Below are 20,743 nucleotides of genomic sequence, written 5' to 3'. Positions count from 1 at the left end.
TCAAAAAGACTGATAACACATATGATTGCATCTGAAAATGGCTTTCGAGGCTGGAGTGTGTGGTGGAATTTTCTGCATACAACCGAGCAGGCACCGGTCCCGTACCGAGAGAACGATTGAGACAGAGACAAGTCGGAGCAAGCCACACTTTATTAGTCTGCAGACTGGAGCATTCAACAGAGTGTCACAGACTCTGCAAGCAACCGCAAAGAAGCTCAAAAATACACTTAGTCAAACAGTTCCTTATATAATCAGTTTTTGCACAGAGTTCATGACTTGTGGTAATTCCTATCCTCCTCAGTCAGCTCAAACCAACCTTGTGGTATTCTTGATACTGTTGTCTACCGACTTTTCTGATTGGTTGATTTTTCTAGTTGCTAGGGAGAGAGTGTTTGTGAGGTCCCACAAGGTTGATTCCCCGAACATGAGAATACTAAGTGACTGATGAGAAAAGAGGAATTATCGCTGTCCCAAAATATTATCTTTTGAGACAGTGTCCTTTCTCTCATGTCGCTGACTCATGCACTTCTCGGAAAACAGGGCTGCTGACCCTTGGCAATATTCCAGAATGTTAGTTCAACACTTGTAATTTTAATATTTTGTTAACACCAAACTTCATATAATATCATTATTCAGGTTATACAAGTCACAGAAATCATCAAAACACATTGAATTAAAACTCTTAATAATCAAAACACAGTGAATTAAACTCTTAGTATGATTAGTCTATCATTCTGCTATCACATTCCCTCCTTTTGTAAATATTATTACAACTATTGTTAGATAGAATAATTATACAACATCATCATCCATGTCCCTGAAAGGGTCATTATCTTCATTACGCAAGTTCTCAGTAGTAAGCAATGGCATAGTTAGAGCATTATCCAATGCTTTGGTGCACAGTTTCTTGATGCATATTACAAACAACATTGGCTAGCCCTGTAAGTGATCTCTTGTTTCTTTAAACACATATTTCAAATAACAGACAATAACATAGCAATAAGCAGTACCAATAATGAAATAAGCAAGGACGCATGTCCCACCACATTCCACTAGTCAGCCCAGTCCACTCCAGCACTTTCTCCAGCTAATCCACATAGGATACCCCACCCGCATAATCGGGCATCTGCTAATATTAGTTGACCAGTGTTGCCCGCCAGCGACGCCTGCACTCTAGCTATCACTACTCTTGAGTGAACGTCCATAAGCTGTGTTACTGTGTGCCAATGCCATCAGCATACCTGTATGATTAATTGTCTTCATCCATTCTTCAGCATCTTCAATAATGCCTGTGATATTAATAGGTGGAGTGGGGTATATGCTCAGGTGTCCCACAGTCACAACACCCTGTGGGTGGAAACACACAGCCGGCGACATGAGGCATACCTGGCCGTTACTTCCCACCCCCATGCTTGAGGTGATTACACACCATGTTCCATTCCTCATCTGAGTGCATCTTTCATACCCTAGCTTTGGGTGTACCATTGCTTCCATCATTTACATTAACAGGTCAAGGCTGCCAGCATGGTCACACAGAACAGCATCACCAAATTCAATACACTCATTGGCCTTGAAGTGCAGGGTGGCATTTTGGGCACACTGACCAACCCATGTCTATTTGTGGGACGATAACCCATGTTCCAATTACTACCCCTAGGTTACTGACATTTATCCCGGTACTGTGGTGGACCCGACTGGTGGCATGTGGCACTATTAAAATAAAACAAATATCTCCGTCACAGCGTTCAGTACATATCACCATATTATCCTGAAACTCTGGATATGCTGGGTATCCGGTCTTAGCTATTCCACGTAACATCTGTTCTCTCCAAGCTGTCAAATTTACATCTTCAATTATTGCGTCAACCGTCTTTCACCAGTCATTTGTTCAGCCATGGCCAATCTCTGAATGGCATCGCCTGTTTCAGAAACTGGCCATGGTTTTCATTGTCCTGCTGTATATTATATATGGAATTGAGGCCTGAATTCACAGCCCCGAACCACCCAGCAATGTCGTCAATCAGACCCCTCCTTTGACGGCCACCTGTGTTACGTTGGCAAGTATCCAATTCACGATTAAAGGTTTTATTCAATATTTTAGTTAATAGTCTAAACTCACCACACCTTTTGGTGTATTGTCGTTTGATATCTTCAATGTTTATTCTTACCAACGTTTACAACCAGGTTACTCCCATCACAAATGGTTTTACCCTCCCCACAGCTAGCAACCTGTCTGGGGGAGAGGGCGTTAGTGGGGGACATTGAGTGGAGTGGAACTGTAGCTTCATACCTCCCATACACCATGTATTTCACACTCTGTGTGCTATACTTTGCCCTTTCACATTAACACATGACCAATTGCTTATTGCATTAGTTTGCTCCTGTTGTCACTGTTTGGTATAGTTTTTTTTTTTTTTTTTTTTTTTTTTTTTTTTTTTTTTTTTTTTTTTTTTTTTCTTTTTCCCGTCCAGAGACAGTCCACCTCCAATGACGCGTTACTGCTTACAGTTCAGTTGCATATTGACTCATACTGGACCCCTCCCACTGTTATATCACAAGTAGGACAAGTAGGACATTGTTCAAACTGTGCTGGAGTCATTGCATTATTCTGGCTTATCAAACGCACAGGTTGCCACGTTCCCTCTATGTCACTCTCGAAGGGAAGTGGTCTTTGTTTCCATCCATTACCCTGTCGTTGTCTAAAGATTCACGTGCAGTTCTTCCAGGGGGCCCCCAAAGCTTGTCTCTCTGTACAGCCTCGTTCCACGCCCAGAGGTGTGGAATCCTCTCCGACTCTGGAATGACATAATACCTGGAACACAAATCATGTTACTGTCCGTTGCTGCTCCCGCTGTCTGTGGAAAGAGATATACCATTAGTTTCAGGACATTCAGTGTCAGCAAATTCAAACTGAGATGTATCCACGCGATGGTACCGTTTGGTCTGTGTCCAATGTACTCACTTAACCCCATGTAGGAGCTTCACTGCTACACTAGTTTGTGTCACCATCAGCACTATGTATTAACCAAACTATTGACATCTCTTTTCCCTCCTTGTGTCTATTTTGTGTGTCTATAATAGACTGCTGTTTCTTGCCCGGATCCTTATAGACCCGTCGGCACTCAACCTGTTTTTTCGTCCGTCCTCTTTTTTTTTTATCAATGCATTCCGTTTCTATCTGTGCAAGTATAACAAAATATATCTACTGACACAGCTGCTGTTTTGTGGTTAACAGGAAACCGCATTGCTTCCTTAGCTGGCTTGTTCACTTTTTCGTTGCCTAAAGACAAAAAAATCTGTTCCTTGACTGTGTGCTTTCACTTTAGCTGACTGTGTGGTTTGTCCAGTTCTTTTACTTGGTCCTATAACGAAACAATCACCGCGCCTATGCCCGAGATTACCATAATTGTCACATTTAGGCTTCTGCCCCTGTTTGCAATCTGACCTTTTATGTCCCACTTTACCACAGCTCTGACATGCTCCATCAAATCGTACAGCACTTATTTTCATTTTTATATTCCTTTTGTCTGTTTACAACTGCTACTGCCCAATTCATTACTATTTCGTATGTGTTCCCTGGGTTTAGTTTACCCCCAGCTCAATTGCCTTCTGCAAATGTGGACCCAGTCCACGAATTAATACCTGTACAAACACTTGATCTGACTCATTTGGTCAACACTTCCTTCCTGTTGCTCTACCTTAGTCAGATAATCTTTAGTTGCATTTTTGCATTTAATCTTTGGCAGGCATGCTCCTAATGACTGCTTTTCTAACACCGTTAATGCACAAACCGTCATTTCCTTTTCCTCATTGTGCTTCTCACGGCGTCTTACTAATGTTGCAACTTTATTTTATTTTTTCTACAGGATAATTTCAATCGGTTCCTGCTGCAATAAACCACTGTCTTGTTTATGTGACGCCCATGCATCTGGGTAAACTGCACAGACTGTTCCCCATTTATTCTTCTCTAACAGTTTCCAAATTATTTATACTTAATATGTCGCTCAGAGGAAAACTCGGCTTCTCACACTACAGGTCGTTTTAGCTAAGGGACCCTAGTCTCTACAATCGCACTTTTTCCCTCTGAGCCATACCCCTTCTTTTTACATCCACACACACACACTCAACCAGAGCCGGGTCACTCAATCACATCTCACAAGGAATTCCAGTTACACAACAATGCCGCAATCGGCAAAACACTAGACCTTACATGCCCGTCTACTGGGACTTAATTTACCCTCTGTCAGGTCTCAAGTCTTGGTCCAGCAAACACCCACTAGTGCTTTAAATGCTTAGTCGAAGTACAAACTCAACTGTTAGCGACTGGATCCACTAAATATTGGGGATGGTAATTAAAACATACTCATCCTCCTTGGACAGTCAATAACAGACAAGTCAGCGTGACAATTAATTGCAAATTGGTTATTATGTTAAATCTGTAGTGGGGTCTTTTGGAAGGACTCGACGTGACAGCCCGTAGCACCAATCTTATAAACTTTTAATACGCAGCGCGAAGGAAGTCAGCAAGTGCATTCAAAATACAATTCTGACATTCGCACTCAATATAAACCACATGTGCACATAAACAGATAAACAAACAGAAAGGAACAAACACAAAAGATGGACTATTAGTTCAGTAGCTTTTTCTAGGAACAAGTTATTACTTCAATTCACTTCATGAACGATAATCATTCCTGGGATTTCAACAACCATTTACCTTACACAGAACTCCCAGTCCGTTTCTATAATGAGCTACGTTACTTGCACTTAATGTTCCTCTCAAGGAGAAACTTGTCCTGGCATTTTACGTAGCACCAAATCCTCCAAACTCAATATAAATCGCCCATTTATTGTAATATTTTCCTTTTAAAACAAGAATCTACCATTCATTCTAGTCCATTTAATACTAACACTTTTCAGACAAACACGCGAAACACTCAAGATCTCATCATCATCCCGAGCACTCCACAATAAGACGTCTATTTAATTTTGGTTCCCTACCCTGTACTAGTACAAGCCACTGTGGCTTTCTTCGTTAGATCACAACCTGCGCATCCCGTGCAGTGCTACGACAGTTCTCTCATAATCTGCCTCACCGTCGTGGGGGTTAGTGATCACAGCCTCACAGTGCTCTGACTACTTGGTCTCCTGTGTAGCGCCAGCAACAGCTTCCTTAAACTGCTCTGCTCACAGGGTCAGCCTTGTAGTTCTCTGGGGTCTGCCCTGACCACTCGGTCTCCTGTGTATCACACAGGGTCAGCCTTGTAGTTCTCTGGGGGCCTGCCCTGACTACTCGGTCTCCCGTGTATCACACGGGGTCAGCCTTGTAGTTCTCTGGGGTATTTCCTAATCAAATCGCTGGTCCAGATTGTCTCTACTCACCGCCTCAGCAGGGCTGTTTTGTTCGGGATCCTTTATCCGCCTCACTGACGCCCCCAGCCAGATTCGGAGCGGACTCCGCCAACCCTCTTAGTTGCGGGCGTCCTGACCCAAGTTTAAGGATTAGGTCTCACCGGTGATTTACTCCGTTTCCCGGGACGATCAGCGGACGGAGTTTAGGATCCCATCCTCGTCGCCATATATGTGGTGGAATTTTCTGCATACAACCGAGCAGGCACCGGTCCCGTACCGAGAGAACGATTGAGACAGAGACAAGTCGGAGCAAGCCACACTTTATTAGTCTGCAGACTGGAGCATTCAACAGAGTGTCACAGACTCTGCAAGCAACCGCAAAGAAGCTCAAAAATACACTTAGTCAAACAGTTCCTTATATAATCAGTTTTTGCACAGAGTTCATGACTTGTGGTAATTCCTATCCTCCTCAGTCAGCTCAAACCAACCTTGTGGTATTCTTGATACTGTTGTCTACCGACTTTTCTGATTGGTTGATTTTTCTAGTTGCTAGGGAGAGAGTGTTTGTGAGGTCCCACAAGGTTGATTCCCCGAACATGAGAATACTAAGTGACTGATGAGAAAAGAGGAATTATCGCTGTCCCAAAATATTATCTTTTGAGACAGTGTCCTTTCTCTCATGTCGCTGACTCATGCACTTCTCGGAAAACAGGGCTGCTGACCCTTGGCAATATTCCAGAATGTTAGTTCAACACTTGTAATTTTAATATTTTGTTAACACCAAACTTCATATAATATCATTATTCAGGTTATACAAGTCACAGAAATCATCAAAACACATTGAATTAAAACTCTTAATAATCAAAACACAGTGAATTAAACTCTTAGTATGATTAGTCTATCATTCTGCTATCACAAGTGTAAACCAAATATTGTGTAGTAGTGTTTTGTATTGATACACCAATGGACATTATAGGATTACAAATGTAATTGTTAGTTCCAGTCCCAGATAGCTGGCTATCATTTCCCACTATATTTTTAGACCCACCTAACCAATTTTTCAGAACGCTCATATAATCCTCCCTGTTCATGGCTGAAAGCAGCTTGTCATATGAGGGGCAGCCAGCCAGCAGGATGTGCTCGTTGTCCTCACACATGGCTATGAGGTGCTGCTCCGCGCTGCGGGTGCAGCACACATGGTAGTGTGCAAGCTTGGTGATGGCGTGGCGGATGGAGTCATCGATGGTGCCGCTCACCTCCCCACCCTCCACATGCAGAATGCGGATATTCATGAGCGCAGCGGAGGTGGCCAGGGCTAGGGCGTCGAAGCGATCTCCATGCACAATCATCACGTCGGGCCGGAGCTGGTTAAGCACGTCAGGCAGCTTGATCAGCGCCAGCCCCACAGACTCCACCATGGCTGACTCGTCCTCCCCCCTCACGATGGTGTGGAGCTTGGTGTGGATGTCAAAGTTGTCCTGCTCGACCATGCGGTACGTGTTGCTGAGAGACAATAGAGAGGAAGAGAAATTAAACAAGTGATTCAAGAATTGTCTACTGTGTCTTTAGGACTGCAGGGAATTTCGATTCATTTGACCCTTTTTGTACATAAAGAATACAAAAAAATGTATATCGCTGAGTGTGTGAATTTATTACTTTAGAACTGTGAAGGAAGTGGCTTTGGCTAGTTGGGAACCACGAGAACACTCCCTCACAGTTCTGTGAGTACACCTCAGTCTGATTTGAACACCTGTGGTTATTCAGACCTGGGCCTATTTATAACCCTGCTGTAATCCGGGTGAAGGATAGGGCAAAGCATGTGGCGATTTGGTGGATCATCCAAAGAAAAACATAAAGGTAAGATTGATATGGTTAAAGTGATGTGCCACATGATCTTGTGAAGTTGAGGTCTGATCACACTGCATGTTACTAGAAGAAACAGAGACCTATTCTCGACTTTTAACCACTGTAGCAAATCAAGTATTGAACACCTACTGGGAGCAGACGTGTTAATTAGAAACCTGTGCTGAGAACTGGAAATTACCAGCAATACTGATGGAACAAATACACAACAGGGTGTGTGTTTCATGAGATATCATCACACCAAGAAGTGGTGACATCTTATGATAACACACAGACCCTGGAGTGTATTATTGTTATTCTTAAATGGGTCTATGAGTGTGGTGTTGTTGTTAAATAAAGAAGACTTTAAACTTTTTTTTAGAATTTTTATTTGTGTAATCTTCCACCGAGAGAAAAAGTAGTTTCACAATAACTAAAATTGTTAGCTTATGTGGCAGAAATATAATGAATCTTGGTGGTAAATCTCCCTCCCGACCTGTGAGGGCGCTAAGCAGCGAGGACAGAGTTCTTTTGACAGGCTGACAGTTCTTTCCTGGGTCTGGGAGTCAGCCCGTCTGGAAGAAGGCGAGACTCTGTTGCAAGAACGTATTCACCCAGAAGGTAAACAATGTAGCAGCTGTTGATTGTAAAGGCAGCTGCATTAGTTTACCAAGGGGTCATGCGTGACAGCATAAAAAGGGGACGGAGACTCATAATCAGTTCCTTCGCTTGGCTTTTATTGAGAGACTGGAAGGACCGTGTGAGACGCAGAGAAAGCGTACAGGAAAATATTTGTGAGTGTTTTGTTTGTTTGTTCGTGTCTGTTTAGTAACTGTCTGTGTTTTTGTTATATAGCACTAGACAGCTAAACACATTCCGGAGCTGTCGCCAGAGGCCAGCATAAACCCGGAACAGCGCTGCACTCGTATCACTATAAACTGTATTTTACACCACTAGCACTAATTCACGCACTAACAGACTTGTGTATGTGTTTTGTGTTTTGTGTGGGTGTATAATAAAAATAGGACTATTATTTGCGGGGCAAACCCGGGGATTATGAATTAATAATAAACGCTGCTGTATTACTTACCTTCATTATTGTTTACTGTTTGTTTCGCCATCAGGCACTGGACAAAAACAAATAAAACAAACCTTTGCACCTGGATTACAATTGTCTGTCTGTTCTTTAATCACCTGCACCTGCACACTATTAACCACTTTGCCACCCTTAGCAATAAAACATTTGATTTTAAACTGTTTTGTGTAATATTTTTTGGGGGGCTTCGATAATAGTTTCTTGTTTAGGCTTTGTAGATACAGTAGTCTCCGGCTAAGAGAACACCCCTCAGGACACAAGCGAAGTGTTCTATAGCCAAAATGTTCTCCAAGACGGAGTTAGCCACCAGACATAATATGAATTAACAATAAATAAATAAACATGTATTACTTGTCATGACGCATGTGCATTGACATATGAAATGAACAGAATAAGTAAAAGAAAAGGAACAGGCAAGTGTATGATAATAAACTATAATAATAAAGTAACTAACACAGCACCCCTAAACACGTTAAATGCAGCAGCAATACACAAGACATGAACATTATTTAACAGATTGGTGAAGCAACTTACCAGAACGGGAACACCAAATTGCTTGGCGAATTATGAATCTCAAACTATATTTTACTTATGAAAACAGACTCTGGAAAAAAACATTATTAACAATAACTTATAAGCAGGGATCCTAGGAATCCATTTGCTGTGGAAAAACACTATGTTTAGTTTTATACTTGAGGCTTTTTTTGTTTGTTTGATAACCAAATCAATACACTTATCATACAAGTTCATCAACAAGGGCAATTTTGCTTTAAATTTACATAAAGATACTTGTTCAATAAAACTGCTTGTGGTGTACAGAGGTCAAGGTTGAACGAGGCACACTCTTATTACAGAACAAGCTGTTTAAAGATACCGCAAATGATAAAAATCACCCTAAAGATCAGGTCAATGAGTTAGGCAATAGCCATCCAGATGACAAAGACTAACTCGAAGATACACTAATATAAATACTATTTTTTGGTTTTTATTATTACTACACAGAAGTATTTGTAATGTTGGTAGTAAAATGGTAAGTATGTTTATATTATTGATTGATGGCACTGGTGAGCGTGTAACTTCCTTAGAATTTAAAAGTGTACCAATAAATACTTTTTAGCTTTTTATTTTAATTGCAGAATAATGCAGATTTATTTATTTATTTATTTATTTATTTATATATATCAGAGAATTTCTTTTATTGCGGAAAACTAGGATCCCTGCTTATAAGGTATATTATCTAAGAATTGGTGGGGGGAGGGAGGGAATGACTCACATTCACACAACTTACATTATTTTGCTTTATATTTTGAGTCAGGTTTCATCCTGTACAATTCCTCAAAATGAGACCCTGATAACTGCTGCATGTGAAGTTTATTTATACTGTGGTGGCAGGATCAACAGGCTTCACCAGAGTGAAAATAAAGAATGGAAAACTAAATAAGCAAAATGACACGGGACATGCAACAAATGTGTTATACTAAAGAGGTAGGCTATGACATACTGGAATGAGATAACCCACTGAATAAAACCAACCAAGTTTTTACTATGTGGTCATAATATTGAAAGTTAAGACTAATGAAGTAGCAATTTATCTGCTTGCAACAACACACAAGTTGGCTGACTTTTGGACTGACATTAACAGTCATAAACATTAATTTGGGAAATTCTCACATTAAACTTTGCCCTTCACCCTTCATGCTATCATGAAATATGAATTATGAATGTTATGTCCTGTTACTTTAAACATTGTTATGTCCTGTTATTTTTTATCTTTAGCATGAATCAAAAGATTACAGCTGTACAATGGTTCCGGTGGAGTATTGTCATTCTGACATTTTCAGAATAGAAACACTTGGTTATTTCTTGGCAGTCAGTTTGTAATAGTGTTAACTGTACATCATGAGGTAATACAGTGGCTCTCAAAAGTATTCACCCCCCTTGGACTTTTCCACATTTTATTGTGTTACAACATGCAATCAAAATGGATTTAATTAGGAGTTTTTGCCATTGATCAACACAAACAAAGTCCATAATGTCAAAGTGAAAAATAAAATCTACAAATTGTTCTAAATTAATTACAAATATAAAACAAAAAATAATTGATTGAATAAGTATTCACCCCCTTTGCTATGACACACCTAAATAACCTCTGGTGCAATCAATTGTCTTTAGAAGTCACATAATTAGTTGAATGGAGTCCACCTGTGTGCAATTAAGGTGTTTCACATGATTTCAGGTTAAATACACCTGTCTCTGGGAGGTCCCACAGTTGGTTAGTACACTTCCTAACAAAAACTACATCATGAAGATGAAGGAACATTCAAAGCAAATCCGGAATAAGGTTCTTCAAAAGCACCAATCAGGGGTAGGATATAAGAACATTTCCAAGGCATTGAATATCCCCAGGAGCACAGTAAAGTCCATTATTAAGAAATGGAGAGAATATGGCACAACTGTGAATCTGTCTAGAACAGGCCGTCCTCAAAAACTGAGTATCTGGGCGAGAAGGGCACTAATCAGGGAGGCCACCAAGAGGCCTATGGCAACTCTAAAGGAGTTACAGTGTTCCACGGCTGAGCTGGGAGACACTGTGCATACGGCAACAATAGCCCGGGTGCTTCACAAAACTGGCCTTTATGGGAGAGTGCCAAAAAGAAAGCCATTGTTGAAAAAAACTCACATCAAATCTCGGCTAGAGTTTGCCAGAAGGCATGTGGGAGACTCTGAGACCAAGTGGAAGAAGATTCTATGGTCTGATGAGACCAAACTAGAGCTTTTTGGCCTCAATGGTAAGCGCTATGTTTGGCGCAAGCCTGAGAACACCATCCCTACCGTGAAGCATGGTGGTGGCAGCATCATGCTATGGGGATGCTTCTTTGCATCAGGGTCTGGAAAGCTCATGAAGATAGAGGGCAAAATGGATGCAGCAAAGTACAGAGAAATCCTGGAGGAAAACCTGCTGAAGTCTGCAAGAGACCTGGGTCTTGGGAGAAGATTCATCTTCCAGCAGGACAATGACCCCAAACATACAGCCAAAGCCACACTGGAGTGGCTTAAAAACAAAAAGGTCAATGTCCTGGAATGGCCCAGTCAAAGCCCGGACATCAATCCAATTGAGAATATGTGGAAAGAGTTGAAAATTGCTGTTTACCAAAGGTCCCCATCCAACTTGACGGAGCTTGAGCAATTTTGCAAAGAAGAATGGGCAAGAATTGCAGTGTCCAGATGTGCAAAGCTGGCATTATTATTATTATTGTTATTTTTTTCTTAGCAGACGCCCTTATCCAGGGCGACTTACAATTGTTACAAGATATCACATTATTTTTACATACAATTACCCATTTATACAGTTGGGTTTTTACTGGAGCAATCTAGGTAAAGTACCTTGCTCAAGGGTACAGCAGCAGTGTCCTCACCGGGGATTGAACCCACAACCCTCCGGTCAAGGGTCCAAAGCCCTAACCACTACTCCACACTGCTGCCTGGTAGAGACTTATCCAAATAGACTCATGGCTGTAATTGACTCAAGGGGGTGAATACTTATGCAATCAAATATTTTCTGTTTTGTATTTGTAATTAATTTAGAACAATTTGTAGATTTTATTTTTCACTTTGATATTATGGACTTTTTTTGTGTTGATCAGTGGCAAAAACTCCTAATTAAATCCATTTTGATTCCATGTTGTAACACAATAAAATGTGGAAAAGTCCAAGGGGGGGGGGGGTGAATACTTTTGAGAGCGCTGCTACATTCTATATGACCCGCTCCCAGTGTTTTATTTATTTTATTAGTTTATGGACAGTATGGACACTGTGAGTGATTCAGAGGATCTTTTCTCTTGCTATCAGAGCCCTTGCACTTTAGCCTATAATAATAATAATAATAATAAACTTTATTTTGTATAGCGCCCTTAAAAGCAATCATCTCGGAGCGCTTCACAATTAATAGTACAGCAATAAATAAAAAGATTATATATAAAAAAGCACAAGGAAATAAAACAATCATATAAATCATAAAAACGCCTTAGCTTTAAAAACACTCAATGAAGCGGAGTCCCTGATCTCTAGTGGAATAGAGTTCCATAATTTGGGGGCATAACAACAGAAGGGCCTGTCACCCATAGAGCGCAGGCGAACAGGCGGGACACAGAGCAGTCTGAGATCAGCAGAGCGGTGGTTGCGAGTAGGAGTGTAAAAAGATAAAAGATCTGACAGATAAGTCGGAGCTAGCCCATGAAGAGCCTTATATGTCAGCATTAAAATTTTAAAATCAATTCTAAACCTGATAGGCAGCCAGTGCAAAGCCTCCAAGACAGGAGTAATGTGATCTCTTGAGCAGGACCGAGACAAAATTCTGGCTGTAGAGTTTTGGACAAATTGAATTCTAGTGAGGATGCTATTAGACACCCCAGCAAGCAGGGCGTTACAGTAATCGATCCTGGAGAAAACAAAAGCATGAACCAGTTTTTCAGCTGCAGGTAGAGAAAGCATGGGATGTCATGAGGCCTTAAAATGTGGCCGAGGGGAAACATATAAATACTAAATAACAGGGGGCCGAGGACAGAGCCTTGCGGGACAACAGAAGTTACTGGCCCAACCTCAGAACTAAACCCACCCAGGGAGATAAATTGTTGACGTCCTGTTAGATATGATCTAAACCAGTTGAGGGCAGTGCCAGAGATGCCAAATAAACACTCTAATCTATCAAGTAGGATCTCATGATTTACAGTGTCAAATGCCGCACTAAGATCCAAGAGGATTAAAATTGATGATGCACCCGAGTCAGCAGCCATTAACAGATCATTAGTTACTTTGACCAGGGCAGTCTCAGTGCTATGAAGATGCGAAAGACAGATTGAAAGGGTTCAAAAAGACTGTTAGCAGTGAGATGCCAGTTTAATTGCCTAGTGACAGCTCGTTCTAGTAGTTTGGCTAGAAAGGGCAAATTTGAAATGGGGCAAAAATTATTAAGATTATCCAAGGCCATATGAGGTTTTTTTAGGCACAGGCGTGACTGCAGCAGTTTTAAAAGCAACCGGGACCACACCAGAACTCAGGGACTCATTTATAATAATTAACACCAAGGGGCAGAGCAGCTCAAAACAGGACTGGAAAAGAACTGAGGGGATACGATCCAACAGACAACAGGTGGCTTTCATACGAAGGGCCAGATCTGTAAGAGAATTAAGAGTGAGAGGTGTAAAACAGGATAGAGAGGACTCCACAAAGCCAGACAGACCGAGAGACTGTGCCAGAGGAGTCTGAGAAGAAATACTAATATGTAGACGAATATTGTCAATCTTAGACTTAAAAAACGCTAAGAAACTATTGCATAGCTGAAGCCGGTAATGTGGAGGGGCAGTTAGGCTTTAACAATCTATCAATAGTAGAGAACAAGTGTCTAGGATTGTCTTGATTATTAGAAATAATATTTGAAAAATAGCTCGATCTGGCAGTTGCCAAAGCAGCCCTATATTCAACCAGAGATTCCTTCCAGGAGTGCAGATGGACAGTAAGACCAGAATCCTGCCATCTACGCTCGATTTTACAACAGCCAGCTTTGAGAAAGCGCAGCTCCGTGGTATACCATGGAGCACGGAGGGTGTAGGAGACGTACCTAGACTTGACTGGGGCCAGGGAGTCTAGGGTATTGGCTAAGGAGCTATTGAAAGACTGCACCTTCTCATCCAATGTGTTAAGAATAGGAAAAACAGAGAGTGAAGAAAGGACAGATTCAGAGAACTTAACATGATCAACAGAGCCTAATTAAGCAGTATATTGTTTCTAAGATAGGGAACCATTCGAGTACGACGGTTATTTACAGATACAATTGTAATTTTGACAGTAATACCTTAAACAATGTAGTGCATTTGAATGTAATTAAACATGTTATTGAAACCAGAAAGCTATCTGAGTCTATGATTTTCATTATATTTGTAACTTAACTGGAAACCATATGCATCAAAGCATTTGAAATGTTTATAGAGCAGGATATAAATGACCTCTTAAGCAAATTTAGAAATACTAAAATACATTTTATAAATTCAATGACAAAGTTTTGACTAAAACGATTGTTCCACACAGTTTAGTTGGTTCTTTTGCCACGCAGTTGTAATATTAATCAAGCAGCCTATTTCCGCGCCAGCAAGAAGCGCCAGCAAACTGAAGAGCCTCAACAAAAGAGCCGGGAGTCTAGCTGTGGGAGTCCAGCGAGGGTAGGCCTGCGCCGAGACGCTGTTCGAATAGACCCAAACCTAACAGCGCTTTGGAAAAAGCCATCTACTAGTCAGGTCTGTACCCTCCACCCCACTGCTCCTACTGTGCCTATTTGTCTTGCCTGTCCTGATATGACTGTCTCTCACATCCCTGTTCTGTCCTCTCGTCCTCGTCCTCGTCCTCTGCCCTCTCTCCGCTGCTGCTCCTCCAACCCCTCTAACCTCATCCCTCTGCCTCTCCCCCCCTCCCGCACACTCTCTGGTGCGCTCTGGAACTGTCACTCTTCTGCTAACAAAGCTGATTTCATCTCTGCCTTTGCCTCACACCTCTCTCTCTCGATTTCCTTGCTCTCACTGAAACCTGGCTGTCCCCTGATAACACTGTAACTCCTGCTGCCCTGTCCTCTCTCTACGTCCTGTCCCATACCCTGCGTCTCACTGGGCGGGGAGGTAGGACTGGTCTTCTCCTCTCTCCCTCCTTACTCTTTACTGTCCCCTCCGATCTCTCCTCACTCTCTGTTAATACCTTTGAATTTCATGCAGTCCAACTAACTTCTCCCTGTCAACTCCTGCTAATTGTACTGTATCATCCCCCTGGGCCTCTCGCTCACTTTCTAGATGAACTCGACTATCTACTCTCCTCCCTCCCCTCTCTGTCTACCCCCTGTCCTGTCAGGTGACTTCAACATCCATCTCTCCAACCCCAGCCACTCTGCTGGATTCCTCCCTCTCCTTCACTCCTTCGACTTCTGTCTCTCTCCATCCCCTCCTACCCACAAAGCTGGCCGTCAACTGGACCTCACCTTCTCCAGGGCCTGCTGCCCCTCCACCCTCTCTGTCACCCTCCTGGACCTCTCTGATCACTATTTCATCTCTTTTTTTCTGTCTCTCCCCTCTCTCCCTGCTCCTCCTACCCCCACTGTCACCTCTCGCCGTAACCTCCGCTCTCTCTCCCCCTGTCCTTGTCTCCACTGCTCTCTCTCGCCTCCCTCCTATCGACTCCTTTTCACAACTCTCCGTAGACTCTGCTACCTCCACCCTCTTCTCCTCCCTCACCTCCCTCTGTCCCCTCACCTCCCGACCAGCTCGCCCCTCCCCTCCCCAACCCTGGATGTCCTCTGCGCTCCGCTCAGCAAGAATCGCACTGCGATCTGCTGAAAAGAAATGGAAGAGAACCAAACTCCCTGCTGCCCTAGACCATTACCGCACTCTCCTCTCCTCCTAATCCAAGCCTCCACTAACAACCCACGTAAACTATTCTCTACCTTCTCCTCCCTCCTAAACCCTCCCCCCTCCTTCTCCTCCCTCCTCTATCTCCCCTGAAGACTTTGCCTGCTTCTTCTCTTCTAAAATCTCAGATATCCGCAAACGCTTTAACACCCCTCCCTCCCCCGCACCCCCTCCTGCTCCAACCCCTACACCCACTGCATCCCCTACTAACTCACCCTCCTTCTCCACCTTCTCGCCCCTCTCAGACTCTGACCTCTCCTCCCTGCTCCAGGGTCACAAACCCACCACGTGTGCCCTGGACCCCCTCCCCACTCACCTCTTTCAAGCTGCTGCTCCTGCTCTACTTCCCTTCATCTCCTCCCTTCTCAACACCTCTCTCCTTTCTGGTCTCTTTCCCTCTGCCTTCAAAAAAGCCTCTATCACTCCCCTCCTCAAAAAACCTACCCTCGACCCCACCTCCCTCCTACCCTTCCTCTCCAAAACCCTCGAGCGGACTGTACACCGCCAGCTCTCTGCTTTCCTGTCCAACCACTCTCTGCTTGACCCTCTCCAATCTGGCTTCCACTCTGCTCACTCCACTGAAACCGCCCTCCTGTCTGTCACTTAACTCACTTAAGTCTGCCCGAGCTGCCTCTCTCTCCTCTGTCCTAATTCTCCTCGACCTCTCTGCTGCCTTTGACACTGTTGATCACTCTATTCTAATATCATCTCTCGCTGCTCTGGCCTGGTTCTCCTACCTCTCCAACCGCACTTACCAGGTAACCTGGTGTGGAGCAACCTCCACACCTCACCCTCTCTTAACAGGAGTCCCCCAAGGGTCAATCTTGGTTCCTCTCCTGTTCTATCTCTACACCCGCTCCCTGGGCATCGCATCCCATGGTTTCTCATACCATTTCTATGCTGATGATGCTCAGATTTTCCTCTCCTTCCCCACCTCTGACTCCACCATCTCCTCCCGTATCTCTACCTGTCTGTCTGCTATTTCCTCCTGGATGCACTCCCATCACCTCAAATTCAACCTCTCTAAATCTGACCTCCTTTTCTTTCCCTCCTCCGCCTTGGTACTCTCCCGCCTAGACTACTGCAACTCCCTCCTGGCTGGCCTCCCTGCATCCGCCACCCGTCCGCTCCAACTCATCCAGAACTCCGGTGCTTGCCTGGTGTTCTCTCTGCCTCGCTTCTCCCATGCAACTCCACTACTCCGCTCACTCCACTGGCTCCCGATCACCGCTCGCATCCAGTTCAAGACTCTTGTACTAGCCTACAGATGCCTTGACCAGACTGCACCCAGCTACATCCAGACCCTCATCTCTCCCTACACCCCCACTCGACCTCTCCACTCCGCCTGCACTAGAAGACTGGCTCTACCTCCTCTACGCTCCCCTGCCTCCAGAGCCCACTCCTTCTCCACCCTCGCTCCGCAGTGGTGAAATGACCTTCCTACAGATGTCAGGACTGCCCAGTCCCTGACCACATTCCGGCGCCTCCTTAAGACTCACCTCTTCCGACAACACCTGTAGAACTCCTCTGTTTTTCCCCTGGGACACTTATCACCCTTCCTTAAATGCGCTTTATTTGCTATTATCTGCCCCCTATTTTACTGCATTTAATCCTGTACTTCAGAGTACTGTAATCTGCCAAGTGTTTAATCTGTAGTATTTTGTATTTAATCATATCCTGATGTAACTACCACTGTTATCTGCTGTATTATTGAATTGTATTTTGTCACACTTGTACTTGCTTGAACCAAAGTCATTGTATTTATCTTGCTCTTAATTGTATTATTACTTGTACTGTAACACTTGAAATGTATTTGCTTACAATTGTAAGTGCCCTGGATAAGGTCGTCTGCTGAGAAATAAATAATAGTAATAATCATCATCAATCAAAAACAAAAAGATAGCACATTGTTAATAAAGTCATGAGGTTCGTTTCATAGCTCCTGCATGCACCTTAGTTGTTATTTGCCAATTCTATGACACTAGCTGTTTGTTTTTCGTTTTACAAAAAAATTATGCAAATTTAACACTGGGGTCAATGTTTGTGAATATTGTTTATTTGTTTATTTTAGCAGATGCCTTTATCTAAGGCGACTTACAGAGACTAGGGTGTGTGAACTATGCATCAGCTGCAGAGTCACTTACAACTACGTCTCACCCGAAAGACGGAGCACAAGGAGGTTAAGTGACTTGCTCAGGGTCACACAATGAGTCAGTGGCTGAGGTGGGATTTGAACTGGGGACCTCCTGGTTACAAGCCTTTTTCTTTAACCACTGCACCACAAAGCCTCCAATATGGCCCAAATGTCTTCCAGAGTGTCATACACATCTTGGCAGAAACACATTTGTGGGGCGAAATGAGGAACAAATAAGTCACAGTTTTTCTCCATTAGTAGTAAATAAAAATATTTGTGATACTAGTAAAATCTTTTGTCTGCCTGAGTCTTTTTGCATTTGTTCACCTGTCCAAATACTTTATCCAGGGTACTGTGCATACTAGTTTATCACCACAGCCATTTTAGTATTTCTAAAGGTATCCCCGCCCCTATGTGTATTTGTATTGTTTTCGTATTATTATTATTATTATTTAAATGTATTATATTTACGCTGTTGTTCTGGGTTGGCAGGGAAGGGTCAATTGCCTCCCCTTTCAAAGAAATCCATGTGTAGAATATGCCTGAGCATAATGAATTATTGACAAGCAATCGAGCTCAGGCACAGCTGCATAAAAGAGACAGAAACTTCTCAGTCAAGAAGGGTTGAAGGGAGTATGAACGAGAGAGAGCGAAGGAGAAGAAAACTAAAACAACAACTGCTAATCGTACTGGATTTGGACCAGCACGATATTTGTTGAGTATTGTGTTTGTTTATTTTTGGCCACTGTGCTGTTTTTTTCTGATTTATTTTGCTTTGTTTTGCTTCATATATTTAATAAAAATGAGCGCATTTCCGGTATTTCTGGTCTGACGTCACCCACCAAGCCATCCGTGACACTATTGAGTGTTTAATAATTATGGGTAATTAACAAAAAAATAGCCTACCCATAATCATCAATCAGATGGGAACCCAAAACTACAACCTCCAGGTCGAAGTTCTTTGGATCGGCCTTGATCCCAAACATGATCGGAGCGAGCTTGGAGTAATCGGCACGGTTGCATGTGGCAACACAGATACGGAGTTTCTTTTTCCTGTAGTCTTTTTCCATGATGACTTCCTTCTGTTTCTGGATGTTCATGTAAAAAAGTTCCTACAACACAAGAGAAAGGGGGCAAATTTAGCTCTACAATTAAAACCTAACCTCAGTACTTATCTTAATGAATCTCCCCTACAGAAGTGGGTACAGGCATTTGCAGTAGGCTTGGTGAAAGTTAAGGGCCAAATGTTTTGTGAATATCAAACTATACTTTAATTATGGAAAACATTCATCCATCAAAATTTCTCAATTATATCGTGATTCACAGAAGTTTCTCAAAAGTCACAAATTATGTTGCTACTTTATATTAACTGAGCTGGTTTTATCTTTTAAATCCCTACTAAACAAAGTTAATTTATAGTGTGGTGGAGGATCACCGGGCTTCACCAGAGTGAAAATAAAGACTGCAAAACTAAACAATTTAAATCAAAATGACACAGGACTTGCAATAAATGTGTTATACTAATAAAATGTATGGCATACTGGAATTAGATATTCCCACTGAATAACACTACCAACTTCTTACCATGTGGTCATAATATTGAAATAGTAAAGTACATTTCCCTGCTTACAAGACACAAGTTGGCTTACTTTTGGGCTAAATACATTACCTTTCAGTAACATACATTCAAGCCCCTTCGTTTTCAGTTTAATCCGATTTTTACTGAAAAATTCACAGGTTTTATAAGTATGATCTGGTTTTACCGATTTTCGCCCTATTTTGTATCACTCAAGTACATAAAAATAGAAATACAATACATTGCATTACATGTGTTATGTTAATAATAAATTAGTCTATGCATATATGCACAGCTGCTTGTTGAAGTAAGGCAGTGCAGATGAAGATACAAACACATAATACATGCAAGCACGCTCAGAGGTGCGTGTGCATCTGTACGTACTGACGAATCTCACACACACCACGTACACAATTCAGTTCATCATACCAGCAGTAGCAGTTAACGGTTTTAAAATTAAAATGGAACAACAAAAAAAAAACTGTATCAGAGTACGTGGCAGAACATAAGGAGGTTTTTGAGAGTTATAAAAAAAAGAAGTACAGGACAGGGTGACGTTGAGTGTTTGCGCTGCAAATGGTGTTGCATCGAAATTGACACTCGTGCAGACCAGATTAAAGAACATTTGGAGAGCAAACGACACTTACCACTAAAAGAAGGACAAATTAGAAATCAGCATGCATTGGAATCAGCATTCATACGGGCAAGGCCGAAAGACTGATGCATTAAGTGGGGCAGCAGTGTGGAGTAGTGGTTAGGGCTCTGGACTCTTGACCGGAGGGTTGTGGGTTCAATCCCCAGTGGGGGACACTGCTGTTGTACCCTTGAGCAAGGTACTTTACCTAGATTGCTCCAGTAAAAAAAAAAACCAACTGTATAAATGGGTAATTGTATGTATAAATACTGTGATATCTGTATAATGTGAAATCTTGTAACAATTGTAAGTCGCCCTGGATAAGGGTGTCTGCTAAGAAACAAATAATAATAATAATAAGTGAATTTGTCCGTGCCCTGTTTTTCAGGGCAGCCACTAGGCCTTGCTGACGGTCCTTTGGGGGAGTTTTTTACGAAACTTCTGTCCAGCTGCAAAATCCTTGCCAAATTCAATCAACCTGACCAAGAAATATTTGGAGGAAAATGATGTTGCCCTTACCAACAAAATTAAAGAGAGGTTTACTGGAAATGTGGTTAGTTCTTTGATTTTTGACGAATCGCAAGGTGTTCTCGACTGCCCTACCCTGGTGATTTTGTTTTTATTTTTTGATTTTGTTGTGGAGAAGCCTGCGCTTATTGTGGCC

The 20,743-nt window shown here is 42.4% G+C and overlaps 1 protein-coding gene across 4 annotated transcripts in view; it reads right to left on the bottom strand.

The window, feature by feature from the left end:
• Positions 1–20,743, bottom strand: part of LOC117408557 (bifunctional UDP-N-acetylglucosamine 2-epimerase/N-acetylmannosamine kinase-like) — a 59,597-nt gene that overhangs the window by 25,370 nt on the left and 13,484 nt on the right. For all 4 annotated transcript variants that reach the window (XM_034013644.3, XM_034013646.3, XM_058996631.1 and 1 more), the window contains 2 exons: positions 18,776–18,981; positions 6,401–6,855 (listed from right to left, as the gene is read on the bottom strand). In XM_034013644.3, coding sequence (XP_033869535.3) covers positions 6,401–6,855; positions 18,776–18,969 — 649 coding nt within the window. In that variant the 5' untranslated portion in view covers positions 18,970–18,981. The remainder of the gene's footprint in view (positions 1–6,400; positions 6,856–18,775; positions 18,982–20,743) is intronic.

The sequence above is a fragment of the Acipenser ruthenus genome, chromosome 2 (assembly GCF_902713425.1).
Source record: "Acipenser ruthenus chromosome 2, fAciRut3.2 maternal haplotype, whole genome shotgun sequence".
NCBI lineage: Eukaryota > Metazoa > Chordata > Actinopteri > Acipenseriformes > Acipenseridae > Acipenser > Acipenser ruthenus.
The sequence above is the reverse complement of the archived record's forward strand: the minus strand, read 5'-3'. Positions and strand labels throughout refer to the sequence as shown.